The sequence below is a fragment of the Colletotrichum scovillei genome, assembly GCF_011075155.1.
Source record: "Colletotrichum scovillei strain TJNH1 chromosome Unknown Contig00008, whole genome shotgun sequence".
Classification (NCBI taxonomy): Eukaryota; Fungi; Ascomycota; class Sordariomycetes; order Glomerellales; family Glomerellaceae; genus Colletotrichum; species Colletotrichum scovillei.
Window position 1 is genome coordinate 1,900,765 of NW_023336266.1, and position 18,663 is coordinate 1,919,427.

Consider the following 18,663-nt stretch of genomic DNA (forward strand, 5'->3'; position numbering starts at 1 on the left):
GCTCTGGGAGCCCCTCACTTCCAGGGGGCCAACACAGGGGATCTTCCCGGCGAATCATCGTGAGGTGCTAATAGGTGTGGCTGTTAATTCGCACGGTTTTGAGGTGCCTGATTGACCAGCACCCAGCAGTGCGTAGGATCTTGCGTACTGTCTTCGAACGACCCCGCTACCCTTGCGGCCAACTATCGATTCAACTATTTACATTAGGTAGCTACCAGGCAATCTTAGGTAAGGCAGGTGAGGCACCTCGAGATATCTCACACATCCCAGTGCCTCATCAGGTCAAGAAAGGCCAGGTTCAACTTCAGAGATATCATAATCTACAGCAGGTTGTCCGCCCAGGCATCGTCCTCATCCCGTTCACTGACCGGCGTGTCCTGCGCGCTGGCCTGTCCTCTCCACGTCCGGCCAAAAATGGCTTCTCTGTAGTACTTGGCCTCAGCAATACTCTCGAGGATATCCTCCTTGGCTTGGTGAAGTCCCTGCTTGGCCGGGGCACCGTCCACGACCTGCGGCGGGCACCAACGTCTCGCCGCCTCCTTGAGCGAGCTGACATCGAGAATGCGATGGTGTAAATGGTCAACCACCTTGCGGTAGGGCGGCTTGTTGAGGAACGATCGGTCTGCGTGTACACTGTTGCCCGCAAGCAGCGCCGTCTTCTTCTGCGGGATGTGCTTCTTGATGTAAGCGAGCAAGTCGTCGGCAGCCTGCTCGGGTGTCGTCGTCGACTTCATGACCGCCGCTGTGAGCCCGCTGTCGCCGTGTGTCTTGGTGCACCAGTCGTCCATCTGCGCCATGCGTTGCTCCGTCTGGTGCACCACGCAGCCCCAGCCCTCGGGGTCAATGACTTGCAGGTTCCCGGTGGTGATGATGCAGAAAATCTCGATAATTTCCTCCTTGTCCGGATCCAGCCCAGTCATCTGGGGGGGTGTTAGTCAGTCTTGGGTCAAGAGTGGCATGCCTAAGCCTGGAGTGCATACCTCGCAGTCAACCCAGACCAAGGGGCCGTCAGGTGCAGACTGCATCTTCGGGGCGGGAGCTTTGAGTTTGAGGGAGTTGAGAAGATCCATGGTTCAGGCGTGAAAGATGTTGATATTGATTCTAATTCTTGTCAACTTGGGTTGCACTCCGTCAACAGCAGGATCTTCTTTTCGGCGTGCTAAGCTTGGCTGAGCCACAACTTCACCAGAGCTGGAGTCCAAGGTGGGGTGCAAGCTGCAGCATCCCAGCTGTGGCCTCCAATTATTGCATGTAAGGAGGAACAAGATGCACGGAGTACTATGCGATCCTAGCAGTGCCGGCCGGGCGTTCGCAATGCTTCCTTTATTTCCATGGCCACTAACTACATAGTAGGTACTCACTGCTATTGCTATGGCTGGTGGGAACTTCTCCAGGCATGTTTTCTGTCAACGTATAATTCCATATGTAGTTTTGAAGACGATCAAGGTAGGTAGATCCTGGGAATACAGGATGCATCAGTAAGGTACCCATACCTGGCATATCAAGATTTCTATTATTGCTGCCCACCCCAATTGCCTGAGCAGGGACGTCTCACCGCCAGAACTGCCCGTAGAGAAACATGCCCCACACCGGCAGAGGAGGAAATTCAACCGACAGCCGCTGATAAGATAAGGAGATTGCCAAGAACCAAGGCAAGTACCCCAGACCACGATTCAAATCGACCATCATTCATTGGACCTGCCCTTCTACGCGGACCCCACCTTCCTTGTTGGAGCCAATACTCCAAGTAACATGAACCTCCTTCTTTCATCTGACTGACTTTTGTTCATTGATAACATCCCTCATACCCTATTTCCCAAGAGACAGCGTGTTTTCCGAGGTTCTCAGAGAATATAAACTCGTCAAAAAAGAAAGAAAACCTTCATCACAGGGTTCTCCTGTAACCGACAGATCACACTTCAACGATAACGACCACGACATGTCGTCCGTCAAGAAGTCGGGTTCGCCCGTCGCGGTCCCTCCAGATGCAACTCCAGTGCCACCTCAGAAACCTCCCATATCTGCTTCGCCACCTCGCATTCTCGTCATCGGCGCTGGCTCTCGCGGACAAGCATATGCTCATGCTAACGAGACCTCTTGCAACGGTATCGTCGCTGCCGTCGCTGAACCCATCACCTACAAGCGTCAAAGCTTCGGTCGAACGTTCATTTGGGGCTCCAGCACTCCCCAAGAAGGGCAACAGTTTGCCGACTGGACCGAGTTTGTAACATACGAACAACGACGCCGCGAAAGAGAAGCTGCCGGCGAAGATGTGCCGCCTGGCGTTGATGCCGCCTTCATTTGTGTTCTTGACGAAATGCACCGCGACGTCCTCGTCGGTCTTGCTCCCCTGGGACTGCACGTCATGTGCGAGAAACCCCTCGCCACATCTCTTACCGATTGTCTCGACATGTATCAGGCTATGAAGCCTCCTGCTGGTCAGGAGCCCAAGAACGTCTTCTCTATCGGCCATGTACTCCGTTACAGCCCACACAATATGCTGCTTCGCAAATTGTTGCTCGAAGACCGTGTCATTGGCGATATCCTCAAGATTGTGCACACCGAGCCAGTCGGTTGGTGGCATTTTACCCACTCGTATGTGCGTGGCAACTGGCGGAACGAAAAGACTACGGCACCAAGTCTATTGACAAAGAGCTGCCACGACATTGATCTCCTCCTCTGGCTTCTGAGCGCACCAGTAAAGGCTGGAACAGGCACTCCTCATCTCCCGTCCACTGTCTCGTCAAGTGGTTCGCTCCACCTCTTCAGGAAAGGTCGCAAGCCCGCCGCCGCTGGAAATGCAACAAATTGTATGTCGTGTCCTCTAGGTGATTCGGGCTGCAAATTCTCGGCCAAGAATATCTATCTCGGCCAGAATCTGAAAGGTCTCGCTTCTGGCAACACCGATTGGCCAGTCAGCATTGTGATGCCGGAGATTGAAGACTTCCCGATATCTGAGCGAAACAAAGTCCTGGCATCAAAGCTTGCGGAAGATTATGATGATTCCACCCCCAAAGACGTCGTCGCTTCGCGAAACTGGTTCGGTCGGTGTGTCTTCGACGCGGACAACAATGTCTGTGATGACCAGACTGTCACCATCACCTGGGACGATGCCACGGACGGTACGCCAGAGTCAACCAAACAATCCAAATCAGCAACTCTGCACATGGTCGCACAAACGAAAAAGATTTGCGAGAGGTACACCCATATTTATGGCATCGATGGCGAGATTTATGCCGACGCCCGTACAATCACCATCGAGGACTTTAACACGGGTGCCACCCAGTCATTTCACCCAACCCTCGAAGACGCCGGCCACGGTGGTGGGGACAAAGGTCTCGCGCGTCAGTTCATACTGGCGGTGGACAAAGTCAAGAACCACGGCTGGACGCCGGAGAAAGCGCAGAATGAATTCATCGGCTGCTCCCTTGAGGAGGTAATTCGCTCCCATGCGATGGTATTCGCGGCAGAGGAAGCGCGGACAGGGAAGAAGGTGGTCGACTGGCAGGAATGGTGGTCACAAAAGGTTGCCAACACGACAAGTGATTAAAGGCAAAGCCAGTTTACCTTCGGCGCGTCAGTCTGCGGTCGGGGAGGTACCGGCAGCAGGAGGTCGGTCAGTCACAGCCCTGAATGGCATCATTTACATGGCAATCGGAGTCAACTCCGATCCTTGATTGTTGGGTCCATACTTTCTCTTCGTTCTCGGGGGCGCAAAGCCGACGGATTCTCCCCGGTTCTCTTAGCTTGCGAAACCATTTCGATTTCAATTGCTAGCCCCGTGAGCTACGTCTCAGCGCGAGATATGTTACGGTGTAGACGGGGACGTCTGCCGAGGCAGCCAAGGCAGTCCCTTGTCGTTCAGCTACAAGTCTCCACCGTCACTGCACCAAACATATCTCGTCTGATGTTCAGGGTGTGGTAGCGTCGAATTTCCACGTTGTCCGATCTGATCTGACCAACAACATCGTACTGATCTTTGGAACGACGATCGCCACTGGCCTTCTATTGGCTTAAGCGGTCTTTGAGACGCATCTTGACAGACAAGAGCCGCCTTTACCGAAGCTTCCTCTCACTGATCCTATTGCCTCTGCAAATTCCGGGCCAGCCTGACGGCAGCTCCCCGTGTACCTCCTCAGAAGATGAGGATGTGAAATGAATCTTTCATTCTCTTCCCGGCGGTACAGTCCGCGCTAGACTTTTCTCACCTTGCTGTCCTGTCTATCGACACTGGTCAACTTCGTCCCACATTTCTCCGATCCACGGCAAGCTTCTAGGTAGGAGCTTCTTTTGACTTCGCACAACACGATAAACCTAGCAAATGTCGCCATTGAGACTTGGAATAAAGGTCAGCAAGCTCGTAGCCGCCTCTCCACAAATGCAGTTCTATCACTCATGGGGAGATTGCTCCCCGGCGGCCAGTTTCCCCGACGGTCTTTGATAGTGCTCGCCATAGTTGTGGACCGACGATCTTGCGGTGATCGCGATTCCTTGACTGTCAAGTCCACATCGCGGTCTTCCACGACGAGACTCGTCAAAGTCGACTACCCGATTACAGCTGCTCTCCCCGACGGTCGATTCCCCCGACAGCGAAGATACACATGTTCGTCCCCTGGCGATCCCTAACCGCCGACTGAGACGTCGGTGCCGCGGTCTATCGCTGCCAGACTGTTCAAAGTCAACGTTCCGATCTCCTATGATCTTCCCGGCGGCCAACGTCCCCGTTCCAACGACAATGATAGGTTTGGGACATTCGGGGAATTCCCGGAAGTTGATTCATCAAGATTGAGAACGCTCACCTTGGCCTACGCCAGGTGGTGCATACACGCATGCATACATTCGGGCTTGCCGGAGTTGGTCCCGAGTCCGACATCCCCGCTTGTCGCGGAGCCGTTGCGAAGACTTTTTCTGGAACACGGGGCGCCAAAGCGGACACCTCCCCGTCTTTCAGATCAACGTCGGACCGGCGTGCGTGTGACCGCAGGACCCGAAACGCCAGCGCGAGTTGAAGCCGCAAGTTGCATGTATTAGAATACGAAATGCCCGCCAACCTCGGGCCTTGAGCGATTGCGAGGTACGATTTGATGTTTACATGAGAGGGGATTTTCGCCATCAAGGTCTCTCAGCTCAAAGCCATACACAGTACACTATTTCGACTTGATGCAGAGAATGCCGCAAGTCCGGCGAGGCTAGTGACCGTTGAGCGGACAGTGTTTCTCTGGCAATCCGCAATCGGCCGGATACCGCGGGGTTTCCATGCTCACTCGACGCCAAGCATAGGCAATATAAATTCAAACTCAATTGAGCACTATCTTCAACAAATGCCCCCAGAATCGATCCACAAAGTCAGTCAATGCAAGCGGTCAGCTCCTGAGGCTTGCAACGACAGTGCTTAGTGATCCTCGTCACGGTGCCGAGTCAGATGAATGCAGTGAGCAATCGCAAGCCAAGCTTCGTTTCAGTACGAGCTCCCCCTCTTCACTGGCGAGCTCATCCTTGTCGCTTACCCGTGTTTGTTGAGACCGATAGACACCAGCCTACCTATCGTGGCAGTACTTTTTGCCGCACTTCGGAGCGAATTCTGCGCCTATCTGTCTGCATGGTTCGGAGGATGGGACTCGCAGGACTGCCTTTTACTCGTACGGACGTAAGACATTGCTCATGCAGCAGAAGTGGCGTTTCCGCGTCGGCACTGCCAGACGAACCTTTTTTTTGGAAGGATTTCCCAACCACCGTGCCTCCGTCACCAACTCTCGACCACTTGGGTTCAAGCCAGGACGAGGACTGCGCATAGTCGATGCAGCCGCGCCCGGCTGGGGTGGCACTGTCACCCCACACCGAATGCCGCGTTTAATTCTCACCAAACCTTAGAACGCAGCAAGGCAGGTGGAAACATGCAGGCTGGCTGGCAGGATTGCCGCTTCCTACGTCAGGTGAGGGACAGCACTGTCTTTCCTAAGGCAATGCCAGCTGGCTAGGTACTTTTTCCTACTAGCAAGTGGCTTTTTCATCTCTTCCCTCGGCGAGCCGTGAGACACCCCCAAGTCTGTGCGCCAAGGCCAACGGCAGTGACAGCACACCTTCTTAAAGGGACCTTTCATCCCCTCTTCTTACCCTCCCAATCGCATCTTTCAAAGAACGAATTGTGCTTTGACAGAAGATACAATCCATCGGACGACTCCCCGCCCACATTTGTCTCGGTCGACGAAGAAGAAAAGACGAGAGGCCTTTAAAAGAAGACACAGCAAAGTAGTCAACTACAAACTCCCACCAGCTAGCTATACTATACTTCGTTGCTCGCCCCCTCATCATCTGTCAAGCTTATCAGACCCGTAATCGAACCTTGATACCTCAACCGTCTGTTCACACTTTCATCGCACATACTTCGCAACGCCTAAGCAAAGATGTCGTCGTCCGGAGCTCCCCCCGCCGCCTCCGCATCCGAAGACTGCCCCTTCGGCCCCGTATCCCGGCACATCACAACCCACGACGCCAACGGCCGCGCCGTCTTCTCCGACGCGTTCCCCGTACAAGTCACGCCGGACCCGCTGAAGAACATGTACTTCCACACCTGCTACACAACCTCCGAGTCACCCGTCACAATGGACGACGAGAAGGACCTGGCAGCCTACGCGCCCAACCACCCGCGCATGCCGTCCCTGCACCTCCCCTCGGGTTCCGTCCTGCGGGTGGTCGATTTCGGTCCGCAGACGGGGCCGATGATGCACCGCACCGAGTCGTGCGACTACGGCATCGTGCTCAAGGGCGAGGTGGAGTGCTACCTGGACGACGGGGCGAAGCGGACGCTGAAGGAAGGGGAGATTATGATTCAGCGGGGCACGATGCACGGGTGGAAGAATGCGACGGATCAGTGGGCGCGGGTGATTTTCTGTCTGCAGCCTGCGGAGCCGGTGAGGGTTGCGGGCAAGGTGATGGAGGACGATATCCCGTTTATGAAGGTTTCGCCCGAGAGGCAGGCGGATTATGAAAAGTTTATGGCGGAGCAGGCTGCGAAGAAGAAGACTGAGGAGAAGATTTGAGGTTGAAGGGTTTCTGAGTGTTGCTGGGTGGTATACCTTACGAAGGAGGCAATGACTGTTGCATGGAAGCCGGAGCAGACTCCGAGGGATTATGAGTTACGCTTCACGTCTCATCAAAGGTCGAGGGATATCTGGTCGTGCCCAGTGTACCTAAGTACCAGTATTATGTTACAACTCATTCATATGCCATATGCCTCATCCCTCGTCGCCTTGATACACGGGGATCATCTTTTGTTTGATACCATCACCCAAGCCCATGGAAGGGATCGTGGAATGATGCAACATCCCTGTACCCCGTGTAAGTGATGCCGGCGGACCACTTTTTCATATGTGCCGAGGTGTCTTTCGCCAGAAGAGGATTCCTTCCTACGGCTAGATCATGTGAAAATGTCACTATCCCGTTGCTCGGGATTGGATCTGGCTGAAAATCGAGAGGTAACGGCCAGAGGAGCAAGATACTCTAACGTGGCTCAGTGCATGTGGCTGGTGCTGATTGTCAGAAAGCATCATCGGCGGTCCGTGATGGGGTCATATTTTCTTCTTGTCAGACTTGCTATTTCTTCTGACGCTCTGTCCCCGAGAAAAGAAACAAAAACACAAACAGAAGGAAGGAGACGTTGGAGACTGATCACGATAATGGAGGAAAGCCACCCTTCGACGACTTTGTGAGATTTTGGCGGCAAGGTACCTAGCCTTCACGTTGCATGTTCGGAAGGCAGACTTCCATCTATTGGTCGAGAACAAGCTTACCTAAGCACACTGAGCTGTTCCGAGCTGTTCTTGTCCGGGACCTGAGCTTGGCACCTTGGGTGCCTTCTCTTGCAGGTGATACGGAATACCAGGTACTTTGGAACCCTCGAGACCGAGAAGAGAACCTAGATGCTAGAGCAATCGCTCCATTACCTAGAGTGTAATGAATTGTGATCAAATCTCGACGATACGGTGATAAAAACGCTGACCTCCAGCTATCAGCTAAACCCCCCACTAGCCGTACGTTGTCCAGACCTGAGGTGGCCCTGGCCCCCGCCTCGTTTGAGGTACCTGAGGTATCCACTACCCCGAACGCAGCACCCCTGATCCACCCCGAGAAAGTGGGCCCAGCCACCGGGGTTCACCAAAAGAAAAAATAAAAAACGAAAATTTCGACATGCGCCGCTATCGTCTACATCTCATCCTCCTTCTCATCCTCCAGCCTCATCTCACAACGTAATAATCTCCCCCTTTAATTCCCACCTCAACTCATCCGATCTTCAGCGACAGCCTTTGCAATCATCCCATCCGTCTTCTAATCCTTCACATCACTTCACTTTTCTCTCAACAAACACATACACCCCTCACACACAATGCCTCGCCGCGCCGCCCCAGAACCAAAGCCCCGCAAACCGCAATACTCCCCCGAAAAGCGCGCCCGCATCGCCGTCCTCTCGGAGCTCGGCATGTCCCTCAAAGAAATCTCCATCAAGGAGGAGGTCCCCGTCTCCTCCATCAAGGGCATCGTCACGCGCTACCGCCTCCAGCAGGCGGGCCGCGACCGGCCCCGTCCGGGCCGCCCCCGTATCCTGTCCGACCGGGACGTCAAGACGCTGCTGCGCGTGCTGCAGGAGAAGCCGGCCTGCTCGTACGCCGAGCTGAAGCGCGACGCGGGCGTGACGTGCGCGACCAAGACGCTGGTGCGGTATCTGCAGATGGAGGGGCTGAAGCCGACGAAGCCGCCTGCGGGGGATTCCGAGGAGGAGGCGGAGAGGATGAGGGTTTTGGTGGAGGAGGGGGAGGGGGAGGAGGTTTGAGACGATTTGAAGTCCAACTTCGCCGTAGTAATGATGGCGGAGAGATCTAAGCATGTCGAGCCTGGGGCCGGCTTAACCCGCAGGCTTGCAATCACCGATATCTGTTACAGATTGACTCATTTGTAAGTTCCCCTTCATCTTGGGCTTGACGTCAGCACTGACTTTGTAGATAACGACGAACATCATTCGGGGAAGAGGCAACGGAAGAGCTCGTTTTCGCTGGGAAGGTGGTTCTTAGAATCACAGTCTCGGCTCCTGTTGATGAGCCATTCAAACGGGCTCGAGGGAACCGTCAACCCGGCAAGGATGCAACATTTGCGCCGCCTTCTATGAACAGGAATGTTTCAGCTGGACGGCGCTTGGTTCTCATTAGAGAGAGACCTGATGGTTTCCGTCAGAAACCTGCCGCAACAGACGGTGACTCACAGTGAGGCGTACTACACTACGGTATAGCCAAGTAGTCTTATGCAGCCAGACGAAAAAGCCACCACACGTCGTGGTGTATGGGGGACGTGATATAGATAGAAAGGATGGTTATGATATCACGCAGCAATAAAGCAAAATGCGGAGTGTAATTCATCTATTATATGGTGCGATGTTCAGCAAGCGGGGGTTGGCTTTGCGGATGGTGGCCTTCAGGGGGGACAAGGGCGAGAAAAGGACATCACCAACGACTTCAAAACTTTCGCTGCCTATGGGCTGTCATGTAACGTGACCATCTTTCAGAAAAAAAGAAGAGACTTACTCACCGGTCACCCATCACTCTGTCCAAATGCTTCAAATACGCCCCAGTACCACAACCCCCATCTTCACCTTCCTCCCACTCCCTCTGACAAGCCAACAACCCTTCCCCCTCAGCCCGAATCCTCCACGCATCCCAATCAACATCCACAACCCTCCGATCAATAAACACCAGCCTCCCGCCCTCCCCCAACGCCGGCGCGAAGACCTTGACCCAGTTCACCTCCCCGTCAACCTGATCCTCCTGTTGCCCGTTCGCCTCCCACTCGCAAACCCGCGACCTACCGTACCTCTCCCCGGTCCTCAACCCCGCGATGGCAAGACATCGAAGCCGAAGACACCCCATCTTCACCGCGGCGCGCCGAATCGCGTCATGGAGGAACCCACCACCACTACCGCTCGCATACGTCCGCAAATCCAAAAACAGTGTCTCGAGCTGCGTCATGGCAGCCCAGTCCACCGCAACAAACTCCTCGCCGAACAAGCCCCCTTTGACGACGAACGCCATCTCGCACCGGAAGTCGGTCACGGCGTTGCGGCGCAGCCGGAGCTGGAGCCAGGGATCGGAGGGGACGCTATTGAACATTAGGTGGCGAGGCAACGACAGCAACATGTCTGATGTTGCTGCTCCTCCTGGATGAGAATGATCGGAATCCAGTCCGTGACCGCATCCAGCTTCACGAAAGACGAGCGCCCCGGAAGCCATGCACCTGGCTACTCCATCGTCGTGCCCCCTGGGCCAAACCTGCTCAAACACTCTCAGCCCGTTCCGCCCGAGGTCGCGCAGAGCCCAGTCCATCGCGGCCGGGAATCTCCTGCCCAGCTCCTTTTTCAGCAGCAGTGCGCCGTGCTGCTGCTCGTGCGAACCGTCTACCTGCCTCATCAACGGAAAGGAAGCGTGGTCGCCATCCCCGTGCCGCACCCCGGACTCGTACTTACCTCGAACGCTGCCGCCGCCGGACACGCTCGCGCCCTTGGTGTAGACGTCGATCCGCTGGAGGTCGTAAATCTCGTTGACGGGATCCGAGGCGCGGGCGCAGACGGACCAGTCGGGGACGAAGAGGGATAAGATGCAGGGGCTGCTACTTACCGTGAGGTAGTCGTAGAGGATGTGCTTTTGGAGTTCGAGCGGTAGGGTTGCGAGACGGTCGAGGATCGTCAGAGAACTTTGGTGTTGCACTTGTTGAAGACCCATGGTCGCGGGAGTAGGAGGATGAGGGAGTTCCGTGTTGGAGGAGTTTTGTACGGATGGAGATTCCTTATATGATACCTGTTAATGTTCCGCCGCCAAGGAACTTTTCGAATAATGGCTGTAACTGAGTACCGAGAACTTGGGGACTGCAAGGATAGCAGGCTGAAGATGTCTTTTTAATAGATAAATCGACATCGTATTGCGGGACGGGCCTTGGGCCGCAGTCTGTTTTCCTTTGTCTTCGTTCAAGTTCTCAACAACGATCCTGGTCCTGTACTCTGGGTCCCAGGCTGCGAACAATGCCCTTGTCGTACGAGGGCCGCCAGTCCTTGAGACCTGGAACATTGTAGTAGATACGAGATCAAAATGTTCTAGATTCTACGGGTGATTTCTCAGCGGCTGAAAACTATCTGGCCTTGATTTAGCATCGGCCCAAATCGCTGGGGAGCTTACAGATGATGTCCTAATCAATAGCGACGTTTCTAGATCGTGAGCAAGTTTCTAAGAGGACAACGTCGCACTCAGTCAACGTGTTTGAAGAGTTGCTAGCCACTTCTTCTGCCTCGGCCCCTGATGACTATACTGCTAGAACTCATTTGATCATGAACAGGACTATCTATGGGTTTTCAACCCTTTCAGCCAGACGAGTTAAGTTCCCGACCGAGCCCACTGACAAAACGGTGGTAGGAGATTCAAGCCCAAGGTTCGAGGGAATGGTATAAAAATGGTCTCTCGAAAGGATGAATGAAAATACAGCTCCTGCGGTGTTTTCCAGTCATCTTTGGGATTTCTATTCAAAATTCACCATCTCGGCTAGTCTGAATCAAATTCTGTGAATGGCGTTCTTGTGCCTCCGTCCTGTCGCAGCTACATCCATTCCCCCGTCTTCTACAAAAAGAGAAAAGACAAAATGTGTAGCCGGATGCTGTATGAAGGGGCCGAGACTAGATGCAACATCCCCAGCTCGGCCACACCTTATTAGTCAAACAACACAATCTGACATCAGGCCAAGTCGTCTTTCATTATATTCAAACACTCAATAGATTTGATCCTGATGAAACCATATCTTGTCTACTCAACGATTCCCAATATCTTACCCACCAAGTAGTCATGCCTTAATCCTCCCACGCCACAATCTCAAAGCCATCCTCCGTCTCAACCCTCTTCTTCTCGTGAGGGTGTTCATCATGTTCAACCCAAGCATACTCCGACGACGTATCAAAGACATCGGCAACACCTACCTTGCAATCAGTCTCACACCCCTCTCACTCAATCGTAATTCTAGGGCGAGCTGTGCTGGTACTCGAACTACGAGACGCCCGCGCCGCCGACTCACCTTGCTCATCCACATCACCACCTGCCTTCTCCTCTGACGTGTTCTCCGTGTCTGTCTTACCGGCCGTAGGCACATCTGCGGCTGCCTTCGCAAATGTGTCGGGTGTGGTCGTCCTAGTCTTCTCACCAGCCTCAGGTGCCTTGCACTCGAGCTCAATAGCATCACTGCCACTCGACGAATCCCACCTCTCTCCGCCCCTATACTCACCACCTTGAGCATCATCCCAGCCCCCGAACGCAACTCCAGGGTATCGATGCCCACCGCCACTCTCTACATCAGGCATCTCAAAGTCGTCGAACCCAGGCACCGGGTATCCCATCCCGTCTCCAAAAGCATTCTCAGACCCTTCGAGAGCGCCAAGATTAGCGCACTCCCACCACGCAGCCTCCCCCTGCTGTAATCTGTCCTCGCAGAACCTCGCTTCCGTGATCAGGCCCAGATCGATCAACAAGTCAACCACGTCGTACTGAGCGCCCTCCTCTTCCTGGGCCCACGCCAGCAGCCGCATCACACACATAAACTCCGTCGGCTCGGCATCACGGCTCCATTCGAGCAGGCGACAGCAGATGCGAGCCCAGGTCGCAATCCACTCCACGTCCAGAGAGCCCGCCGCCTCGCGGAACTCAATCGTATGGTCTTTCGTGGGGTACGTCGTCCGTGTGCCGTTCCCGTCCTGCGGGGCGAGATGTTCGAGAGAGTAGAAATCATAGGCTTTGAACTTGTAGTTGATGTGCTTGGGGAGAAAGGCAGGCGTCATCAACTGCCCAACCTGTGCGACTGTCATGTCGGCACCGAGGACATCCCTGACGCCAGACATGACGTCCCATCGAGCCGGCTGGTTGACTTCCACGCATTCGATACTTCCTCCTTGGCCTAGGATGTACCCGTCCAAGAAGTCGGGATCTCCGCGGACGTCTTTTCGCATCGTTCCGGGGACACGAGCGTAGCGTCTCCTGATTGGGGGAGGTCGAGGCCGTGGTGGGATTATGCCCTTGGTTGCAGAGCTGCGGTAGCTCTTCGGCATTGGCACGGGAGCTTCGTATCTAAGTGGAGGAAATCCAAATGGCGAGGTTGAGCGAGCTTCGGAGCTCTTTGGGTCTCTGACTTCGGGAATGGCCCGTCGATACTGCCATGGTTCGTGGCCTGTCAGAAGGGCCTCATCGTCTTCTTGATCTAAGTTCAACTCGCGGTCCGTCGTCTCTGAGGTCGTGTCCACCTCAACCGAATCGCCAAGCCAGCGGTCTCTTCCCAGAACTTTCATCTTCTTCAGATCCTGTGGGGCAATTTTTTTGTCAATAGTCGCACCTGCAGGGCCTTTGCCCTGTCCCAGAGGTGTAGCTTCGTTCACTCGAGCAGACTGGCTGTAGGCGAGGGTAGCGCGCCAAGGAGGATGAAGTCGACTGATAAGAGGGTCGGCGGCCCATAAGAGGGCAGCGAAATGCCGTAAGGTTCTCGCGTCGATTCTTTGCGTCGGTCCTACACCCACATGAACGTGGAATCCACAGCTAGGATTCACTCGGCATCGGAAGTTAGTAGTGATTACACTTACCGCCAGACGAACCATGTCAAAAGACATATTCATGTTGTACATAGCCGGTGATGTCATTTCGACGCGCTGCCAGCGGTACCCGTCGACGTGGTCCGCCTTGAGAGAGATGTCTGTCTTTAGCTGGAACGCGTCAATGGCCTTTTTACTCTGCGTGCTCTGCACAGAGCCGGGCACACCGCATTGACCCTGGCCATAAACCGGCAACCCAGCTTTAGCCAAGGCGTCACCAATGCTGTGGAACACAAAGTCCTCGTCCCAATCGTACGCCGTATGCGGAAGGCCGTGCTTATCGATCCCATCATCCGGGGGGACTACGACAAGAGGCTGCAGCTCATGCCGGATGGCGTAGTCGGGGTCTCTTTCCCCCTCGCGCACGAAGGCAACGAAGAATTCGAGTTCTACGCCAAATGACACTCGCGGAGGTGTGGTTTGCGTTTGGCGTTCGGTCATGGTGGATTGGGTGTATATTGTGAAGTCAGTTGGTGAAATGTACAATATGGTGTTTGTGGGTGCGATCAGTCAATGATGCAAATTGGGACGAATGAATGGTCTGAGGTAGGTATGTGTTGCGAAGAGCTGGACTGCTATCATACAGGCGGCAGTGAGTTGGAATATATATCGTAGTTTCCCTCAATAGCAGTGATTACTATGAAACTATCCCGATATAGAGACAAAAGGAATTGTCTTTAGCAGTTCCGTCGAACAGAAAGCTGATAAAACAATCGGGACAAGGTATGTTTGACCGCTTTCAGGACCTTCCCTATTGGCGTTGACAAAGGCATGTGTTAGTGAAGATTCGCAAGCTTGGGACGATGCGGCATACCTCAAAGAAGGCCAATGGGAGACTGTCACAAGCCCATTGTCGGCCATGATGGTAATAGGCCGATTTTCAACGCTCAAAGCAGATGGGACAGGGAATGGGGGGGAATCGATTCTTCATTTCTTTTGACGTCGTCTGGACTGTCTTTCAATCATGCCTAAAACGCGAAATGCAGAGCAAAAGCAACATGGGGTGACATCACCCGTCCCTGTAACGCACTGACTCCTCCTAGAACTTCAAAATGCCATACGGGTGGGAATATCCATCGTCTCCATCGCATAATTCCACGTATTCCTCGTCAAAAAAGATTAGGGAGCCGCGTGGTAAGCACGCAGACCGGGTAGTAGGGAAGGTGATTACAGAGAAGCGAAATACCGCTCAAAGCCCGTGATTGTCAATCATGTCGCCGCATGAAGGAATCGCGGCTCGCAGTTTACCACAGCCTAGTAGATCGCAGAAGCAATCTAAAGCATGTAGGCGAGGAGACCAATGGCAGCGACAGCAGCAGCGTTGCCGACGTGGGCGGGGTTCGCAGTAGGAACAGCCCAGGCGGAAGAGCTGGAGCTGGAGGCACCGGTAGTAGCGGCAGCGGTATTAGTTCCGGTGGGAGAGCTGGTAGCAGAGGCGGTGGTGGTGGTGGAAACACCAGAAGCCTGGTCGGCCTGGGCGTTAATGGTACCGCACTGGGACTTGATGGTGTCGGTGCAGTTGGTCTGGCCGCGAGCGTCACCAACGTTGGCTGTGATGCAGTCCTCGAAGGCCTTCTCGCAGATGAAGGTGGGCATGGTCTGCTCGTAGTACTCAAGGCCGGGGGCAGAGCCGTTGGGGCAGAGGCAAGAGTAGACAAGGGTGGTCTATTGAGTAAGAGTCAGCCATGCTGCCCACGAGCGTCGGCCTCTTTGAATTCGGGCCGGGGTGATCAACAAGCAACTAGTGCTGCTGGTCTAGCATAGGAAAAAAAAGAGGAGAACTTACAGAATCGCAGTCGTTGGTGGTGGGGTTAGGCTCGCAAAGGACCTTGCAAGTGTTGCGCTCGGCGACACACCAGCTGGCTGTGGAAGGAAAAAAGAATTAGTCAATGCTCAGTGGCTGTAATCATGCGGCAAAGCCGGATTGCCACAGATGATAGCACGATTCTCCCAATTGACTTACCTCTCTGGTTTACGGAGACAGTAGCAACGTTGATGTCGGCAGCGGTGAAGACCTTGCGCTGGGCAGAGACGGCAGTGAGGGCCGAGAGGGCCACGATGGCGAGGGAAGTACGCATGTTGTCTGTTGGTGATGTGTAGAGGTAGTGGAAATTGTGGTTGGTTGAAGTTGTTGAATGGAGACGGGAGAGAACGTCTGACAATCAATCAAGCGATATTCAGTTCCAAAGTATCGTCGGCGAGGTGAAGATGTTTTGCCTGGATGTGCTTGCTGGTGATGTTTGACGGAGTGTGGACGGGGAAAAGAGAAGAGGTGAGGTCAACACAGATGAGCGACGCGGGCAACGATGTGGTTTTATTATGAGGCAAGAGTACAGCAACAGCAGCAACAGCAGCAACAGCAGCAACAGCAACAGCAACAAGAGCGGCAGGTACCTCGGGGTGTGTGTGTGAGTGGTTCTTTCCCACGCTTGTCTCTCTGGTCGCACTTACCTTGAATGCGGTAAGCTCAATGGGGGGAGCGGGAAAAAAGTGTGAGGAGTCCAGGTATGAGTGCAGGTGCCAGTGGACAGTTGCAAGGGTGGCTGGTGGAACAGCAGAAACCGCACCTTCCCTCTTGCGATCATCAGAAAGACAGGCAACGCATGGTTTGATTGCGCGGTACCTGTCCGGCCGACCGCGTCTTTTTTTTTTCTCCCGGTCCCTCTCTCTCTCACATTTTTCCCTCTCTTAGTACCTACCTACCCGACCTCACACGTACGGCCTTGCCCTCGCTTTCCCTTCTCTTTCCACTAGGTAAGGTAGGGACACGATGCCCACGTCCGCCCAGCAGCAATTGCACCGGCGCGTCCGTATTGGGCACAATACAAGGGTACCACTTACATGGCAGTCGCAAGTCGCCGGGCTTGGCCCGTTCTTCCCTCACACAAACTGGAAGGCCTGCAAAGACGGGTACGTACTGGCGGAGACAGACGTGTGGCTGGGGTCCACCCATCGCAAATGTCGGGTCACAGTGGGGGAGAGGGGAAACCCAACCAGGAACATATGCACATCCTCCAGTGCAGCCGCCGTATCTCCGTCGAGAAAAGTCCAATTGAGGTTGCTGTTGCGGACTTGGGTTGGATCACGATGGAATTCTCGCGATGAGGTCAGAACTGAGAAGCAACATCGTCACCGAGAGCGTGCGTGAGCGTCAGCGAATTCGCACAGACAGTCTGCGACTTTGCTGTTATCGGCAGGGGCGGGTCCTCGACCGACTGGCCGGGGAGGTACGTACCGCACATGGCCTTAATCAAGATAGGAACGCTACAAGGTTGCGCATGGCGGGAATTGGACGTGTACGTATCTTCGCTGTAGGTGCAGATAATTAGAGTACATCTTCTCGAGCAGAAGCTAAGACAGCGCCATCCCGCGAAGCTGTGGTGGTTTAATTCTTCTTCTACTTCCCACAGCGCAATTTCTGATACACTTGATCCCAATCTCATCATAACATCGTCAATTGTCAAGTGCCGCGACGGTGGATGCTCATATGAGGGAGGTACTGCGTAGTTAAGCAGGCATAGGGCTGCCCTGTCAGTGGCACCTGGTCCCTGTCGCTTCAGACTTTGGAGACTGAAACTTTCAGCGACCCTCGTGATGGCCTCATCCGCGTCGTCGCATCTTTTCCGCTTTCATTCCATAATTAATACAGACCTGGCCCGGTAGTTTGCCTGTGCCACCGCGGCTTATGCCATGCCACGGGCTAGGCTGAGTGTTCACCCACACATGCACACTCCAGGATTCACCGGGAACGACATAATTCTTCCCGCCGAACCTTTGGCTGGGTGAGTCTCTCATTACAGTTCAGTGAGAGATGCTGCCTGACTAAGGAAAGTAATGGGAACGGCTGCTGTCAGTCGCGACAGGACGGGCATGGCACGCCGCACGCCGCACGCGAGATTCCATTGACCAGGCGATGGTCGCAGCGCCAAGTGCTATTACAGTCGCATTCCTTGCGGTTCCTGTCTCATAACAAAACAGCGAGAAGCAAAATGAGATAGCGAGAGGTAGAGAGGCACAGAGGGTAAAATTGCCCCCTCCCTCCGCCGGCGTCTCCTTCAGATTTCAGATTTCGCAGGGCCCGGGCTTTTCATCTCGGTCTAACGTTACCCAACACAGCTCCACCTTCCGCTCCTCTATTACTAGGTACCTTAGTAGGTACACCGCACGAGTACTCCGGAAAGTACGAATCGTGACTGAGGTCTGGTGTTCTTTCCCTCAACTTCCTCGAGAGTTCCTCCGCTGCTCGGTCTACAGAAACAACACCAGTCCCAAACGGTGTTAGAACGGCAGGAACACTAGCCACAGATATGCAGCTTGGCTGTTGCCGTGGTCCGGGAGACTCGCAGGTTCCATCTCCATTGTGTGTGGGGGCAAGGGTATCTATTGCCAATCAATTCAACGCAACGCACTTTGCTCCGGGCGCCGTCCCATTTGCTGCTTCTTCTTCTCCCTCGGTCTCTGGCTTCTCCCCGTCACTGTCATCCGCTGCTACAACCTACCGATGCCTCAGATTCATTGATTTCCCGATGGTTCTATCATTGCCGGCAGACGTGGAATATTTCCCGGCAGCATCTCTAGAGACCGCTCTCGATTACACGGATTGCATCGTCAACCGCCAATTCACCAAAGTGGAAGCTATGATGGTGTACCAACAAGACGTCCCATCTTCCGAAACGAACTTGGCCTTTTACCCGCCCCTTCTCACATCGCATCGCGTCGCCCTCTTCTTGGCGTCGCTGAATGGCCGCCCTGTTCACTGGTTCCCTGCCTCACTCTTGTACCATGTTCTGTTTCTGTTTGCGAACCTCCTTACCTTCCAAACACCCCTTTTTCCCTGTGAACAGACGCAAAGTATCGAATGGTGGTACAGCAGACGCCATGAGCCTTTACAGGCCGACATCTTAGCATCATGATCAACTCCATGAACCTCTCCACAGAGTGCTCACCTTAGTGTCCGGTTGAGCCCGGCCCCATATCGAGAACCCTGTCCTGCTGGCCTTACAAATGCC

General features: G+C 54.2%; 7 protein-coding genes across 7 annotated transcripts; 3 read left to right on the forward strand and 4 right to left on the reverse strand.

Moving 5' to 3' along the window:
* Positions 1–174: 174 nt before the first annotated feature.
* HER10_EVM0010385 (exonuclease) lies at positions 175–1,194 on the reverse strand. The gene is made up of 2 exons (XM_035479846.1): positions 981–1,194; positions 175–920 (listed from the first exon to the last, which is right to left on the reverse strand). Exons 1-2 carry the CDS (start codon positions 1,068–1,070, stop codon positions 321–323), a joined length of 690 nt encoding a protein of 229 aa, XP_035330942.1. The 5' UTR covers positions 1,071–1,194; the 3' UTR covers positions 175–320.
* A 590-nt stretch (positions 1,195–1,784) lies between these two features.
* HER10_EVM0006371 (oxidoreductase family protein) lies at positions 1,785–3,550 on the forward strand (the record flags this gene model as incomplete). Its single annotated transcript, XM_035475957.1, has 1 exon — positions 1,785–3,550. Exon 1 carries the CDS (start codon positions 1,940–1,942, stop codon positions 3,548–3,550), a length of 1,611 nt encoding a protein of 536 aa, XP_035330724.1. The 5' UTR covers positions 1,785–1,939.
* Positions 3,551–5,913: 2,363 nt separating this feature from the next.
* HER10_EVM0001036 (cupin) lies at positions 5,914–7,263 on the forward strand. The gene has a single exon (XM_035470798.1). It carries the CDS (start codon positions 6,405–6,407, stop codon positions 7,038–7,040), a length of 636 nt encoding a protein of 211 aa, XP_035330394.1. The 5' UTR covers positions 5,914–6,404; the 3' UTR covers positions 7,041–7,263.
* Positions 7,264–8,234: 971 nt separating this feature from the next.
* Positions 8,235–9,482, forward strand: HER10_EVM0004156 (transposase). Its single transcript, XM_035473808.1, has one exon. It carries the CDS (start codon positions 8,384–8,386, stop codon positions 8,825–8,827), a length of 444 nt encoding a protein of 147 aa, XP_035330592.1. The 5' UTR covers positions 8,235–8,383; the 3' UTR covers positions 8,828–9,482.
* Positions 9,483–9,572: 90 nt separating this feature from the next.
* HER10_EVM0009818 (uncharacterized protein) lies at positions 9,573–10,763 on the reverse strand (the record flags this gene model as incomplete). The annotated part of the gene is made up of 1 exon (XM_035479291.1): positions 9,573–10,763. One exon carries the CDS (start codon positions 10,761–10,763, stop codon positions 9,573–9,575), a length of 1,191 nt encoding a protein of 396 aa, XP_035330911.1.
* A 1,112-nt stretch (positions 10,764–11,875) lies between these two features.
* Positions 11,876–14,550, reverse strand: HER10_EVM0007250 (uncharacterized protein; the record flags this gene model as incomplete). The annotated part of the gene is made up of 2 exons (XM_035476810.1): positions 12,097–14,550; positions 11,876–11,997 (listed from the first exon to the last, which is right to left on the reverse strand). Exons 1-2 carry the CDS (start codon positions 14,093–14,095, stop codon positions 11,876–11,878), a joined length of 2,121 nt encoding a protein of 706 aa, XP_035330773.1. The 5' UTR covers positions 14,096–14,550.
* Positions 14,551–14,552: 2 nt separating this feature from the next.
* On the reverse strand, positions 14,553–16,010 carry HER10_EVM0000314 (uncharacterized protein). The gene is made up of 3 exons (XM_035470101.1): positions 15,618–16,010; positions 15,441–15,517; positions 14,553–15,319 (listed from the first exon to the last, which is right to left on the reverse strand). Exons 1-3 carry the CDS (start codon positions 15,730–15,732, stop codon positions 14,930–14,932), a joined length of 582 nt encoding a protein of 193 aa, XP_035330353.1. The 5' UTR covers positions 15,733–16,010; the 3' UTR covers positions 14,553–14,929.
* Positions 16,011–18,663: the final 2,653 nt, after the last annotated feature.

Coding starts and splice junctions, on each gene's coding strand:
- HER10_EVM0010385 (XM_035479846.1), bottom strand. CDS start 1,070: ATGGATCTTCTCAACTCCCTCAAACTCAAAGCTCCCGCCCCGAAGATG. Junction 921..980: donor TGGTCTGGGTTGACTGCGAG/GTATGCACTCCA, acceptor ACACCCCCCCAG/ATGACTGGGCTGGATCCGGA.
- HER10_EVM0000314 (XM_035470101.1), bottom strand. CDS start 15,732: ATGCGTACTTCCCTCGCCATCGTGGCCCTCTCGGCCCTCACTGCCGTC. Junction 15,518..15,617: donor TGTCTCCGTAAACCAGAGAG/GTAAGTCAATTG, acceptor TTCCTTCCACAG/CCAGCTGGTGTGTCGCCGAG. Junction 15,320..15,440: donor CCACCAACGACTGCGATTCT/GTAAGTTCTCCT, acceptor CTTACTCAATAG/ACCACCCTTGTCTACTCTTG.
- HER10_EVM0004156 (XM_035473808.1), top strand. CDS start 8,384: ATGCCTCGCCGCGCCGCCCCAGAACCAAAGCCCCGCAAACCGCAATAC.
- HER10_EVM0001036 (XM_035470798.1), top strand. CDS start 6,405: ATGTCGTCGTCCGGAGCTCCCCCCGCCGCCTCCGCATCCGAAGACTGC.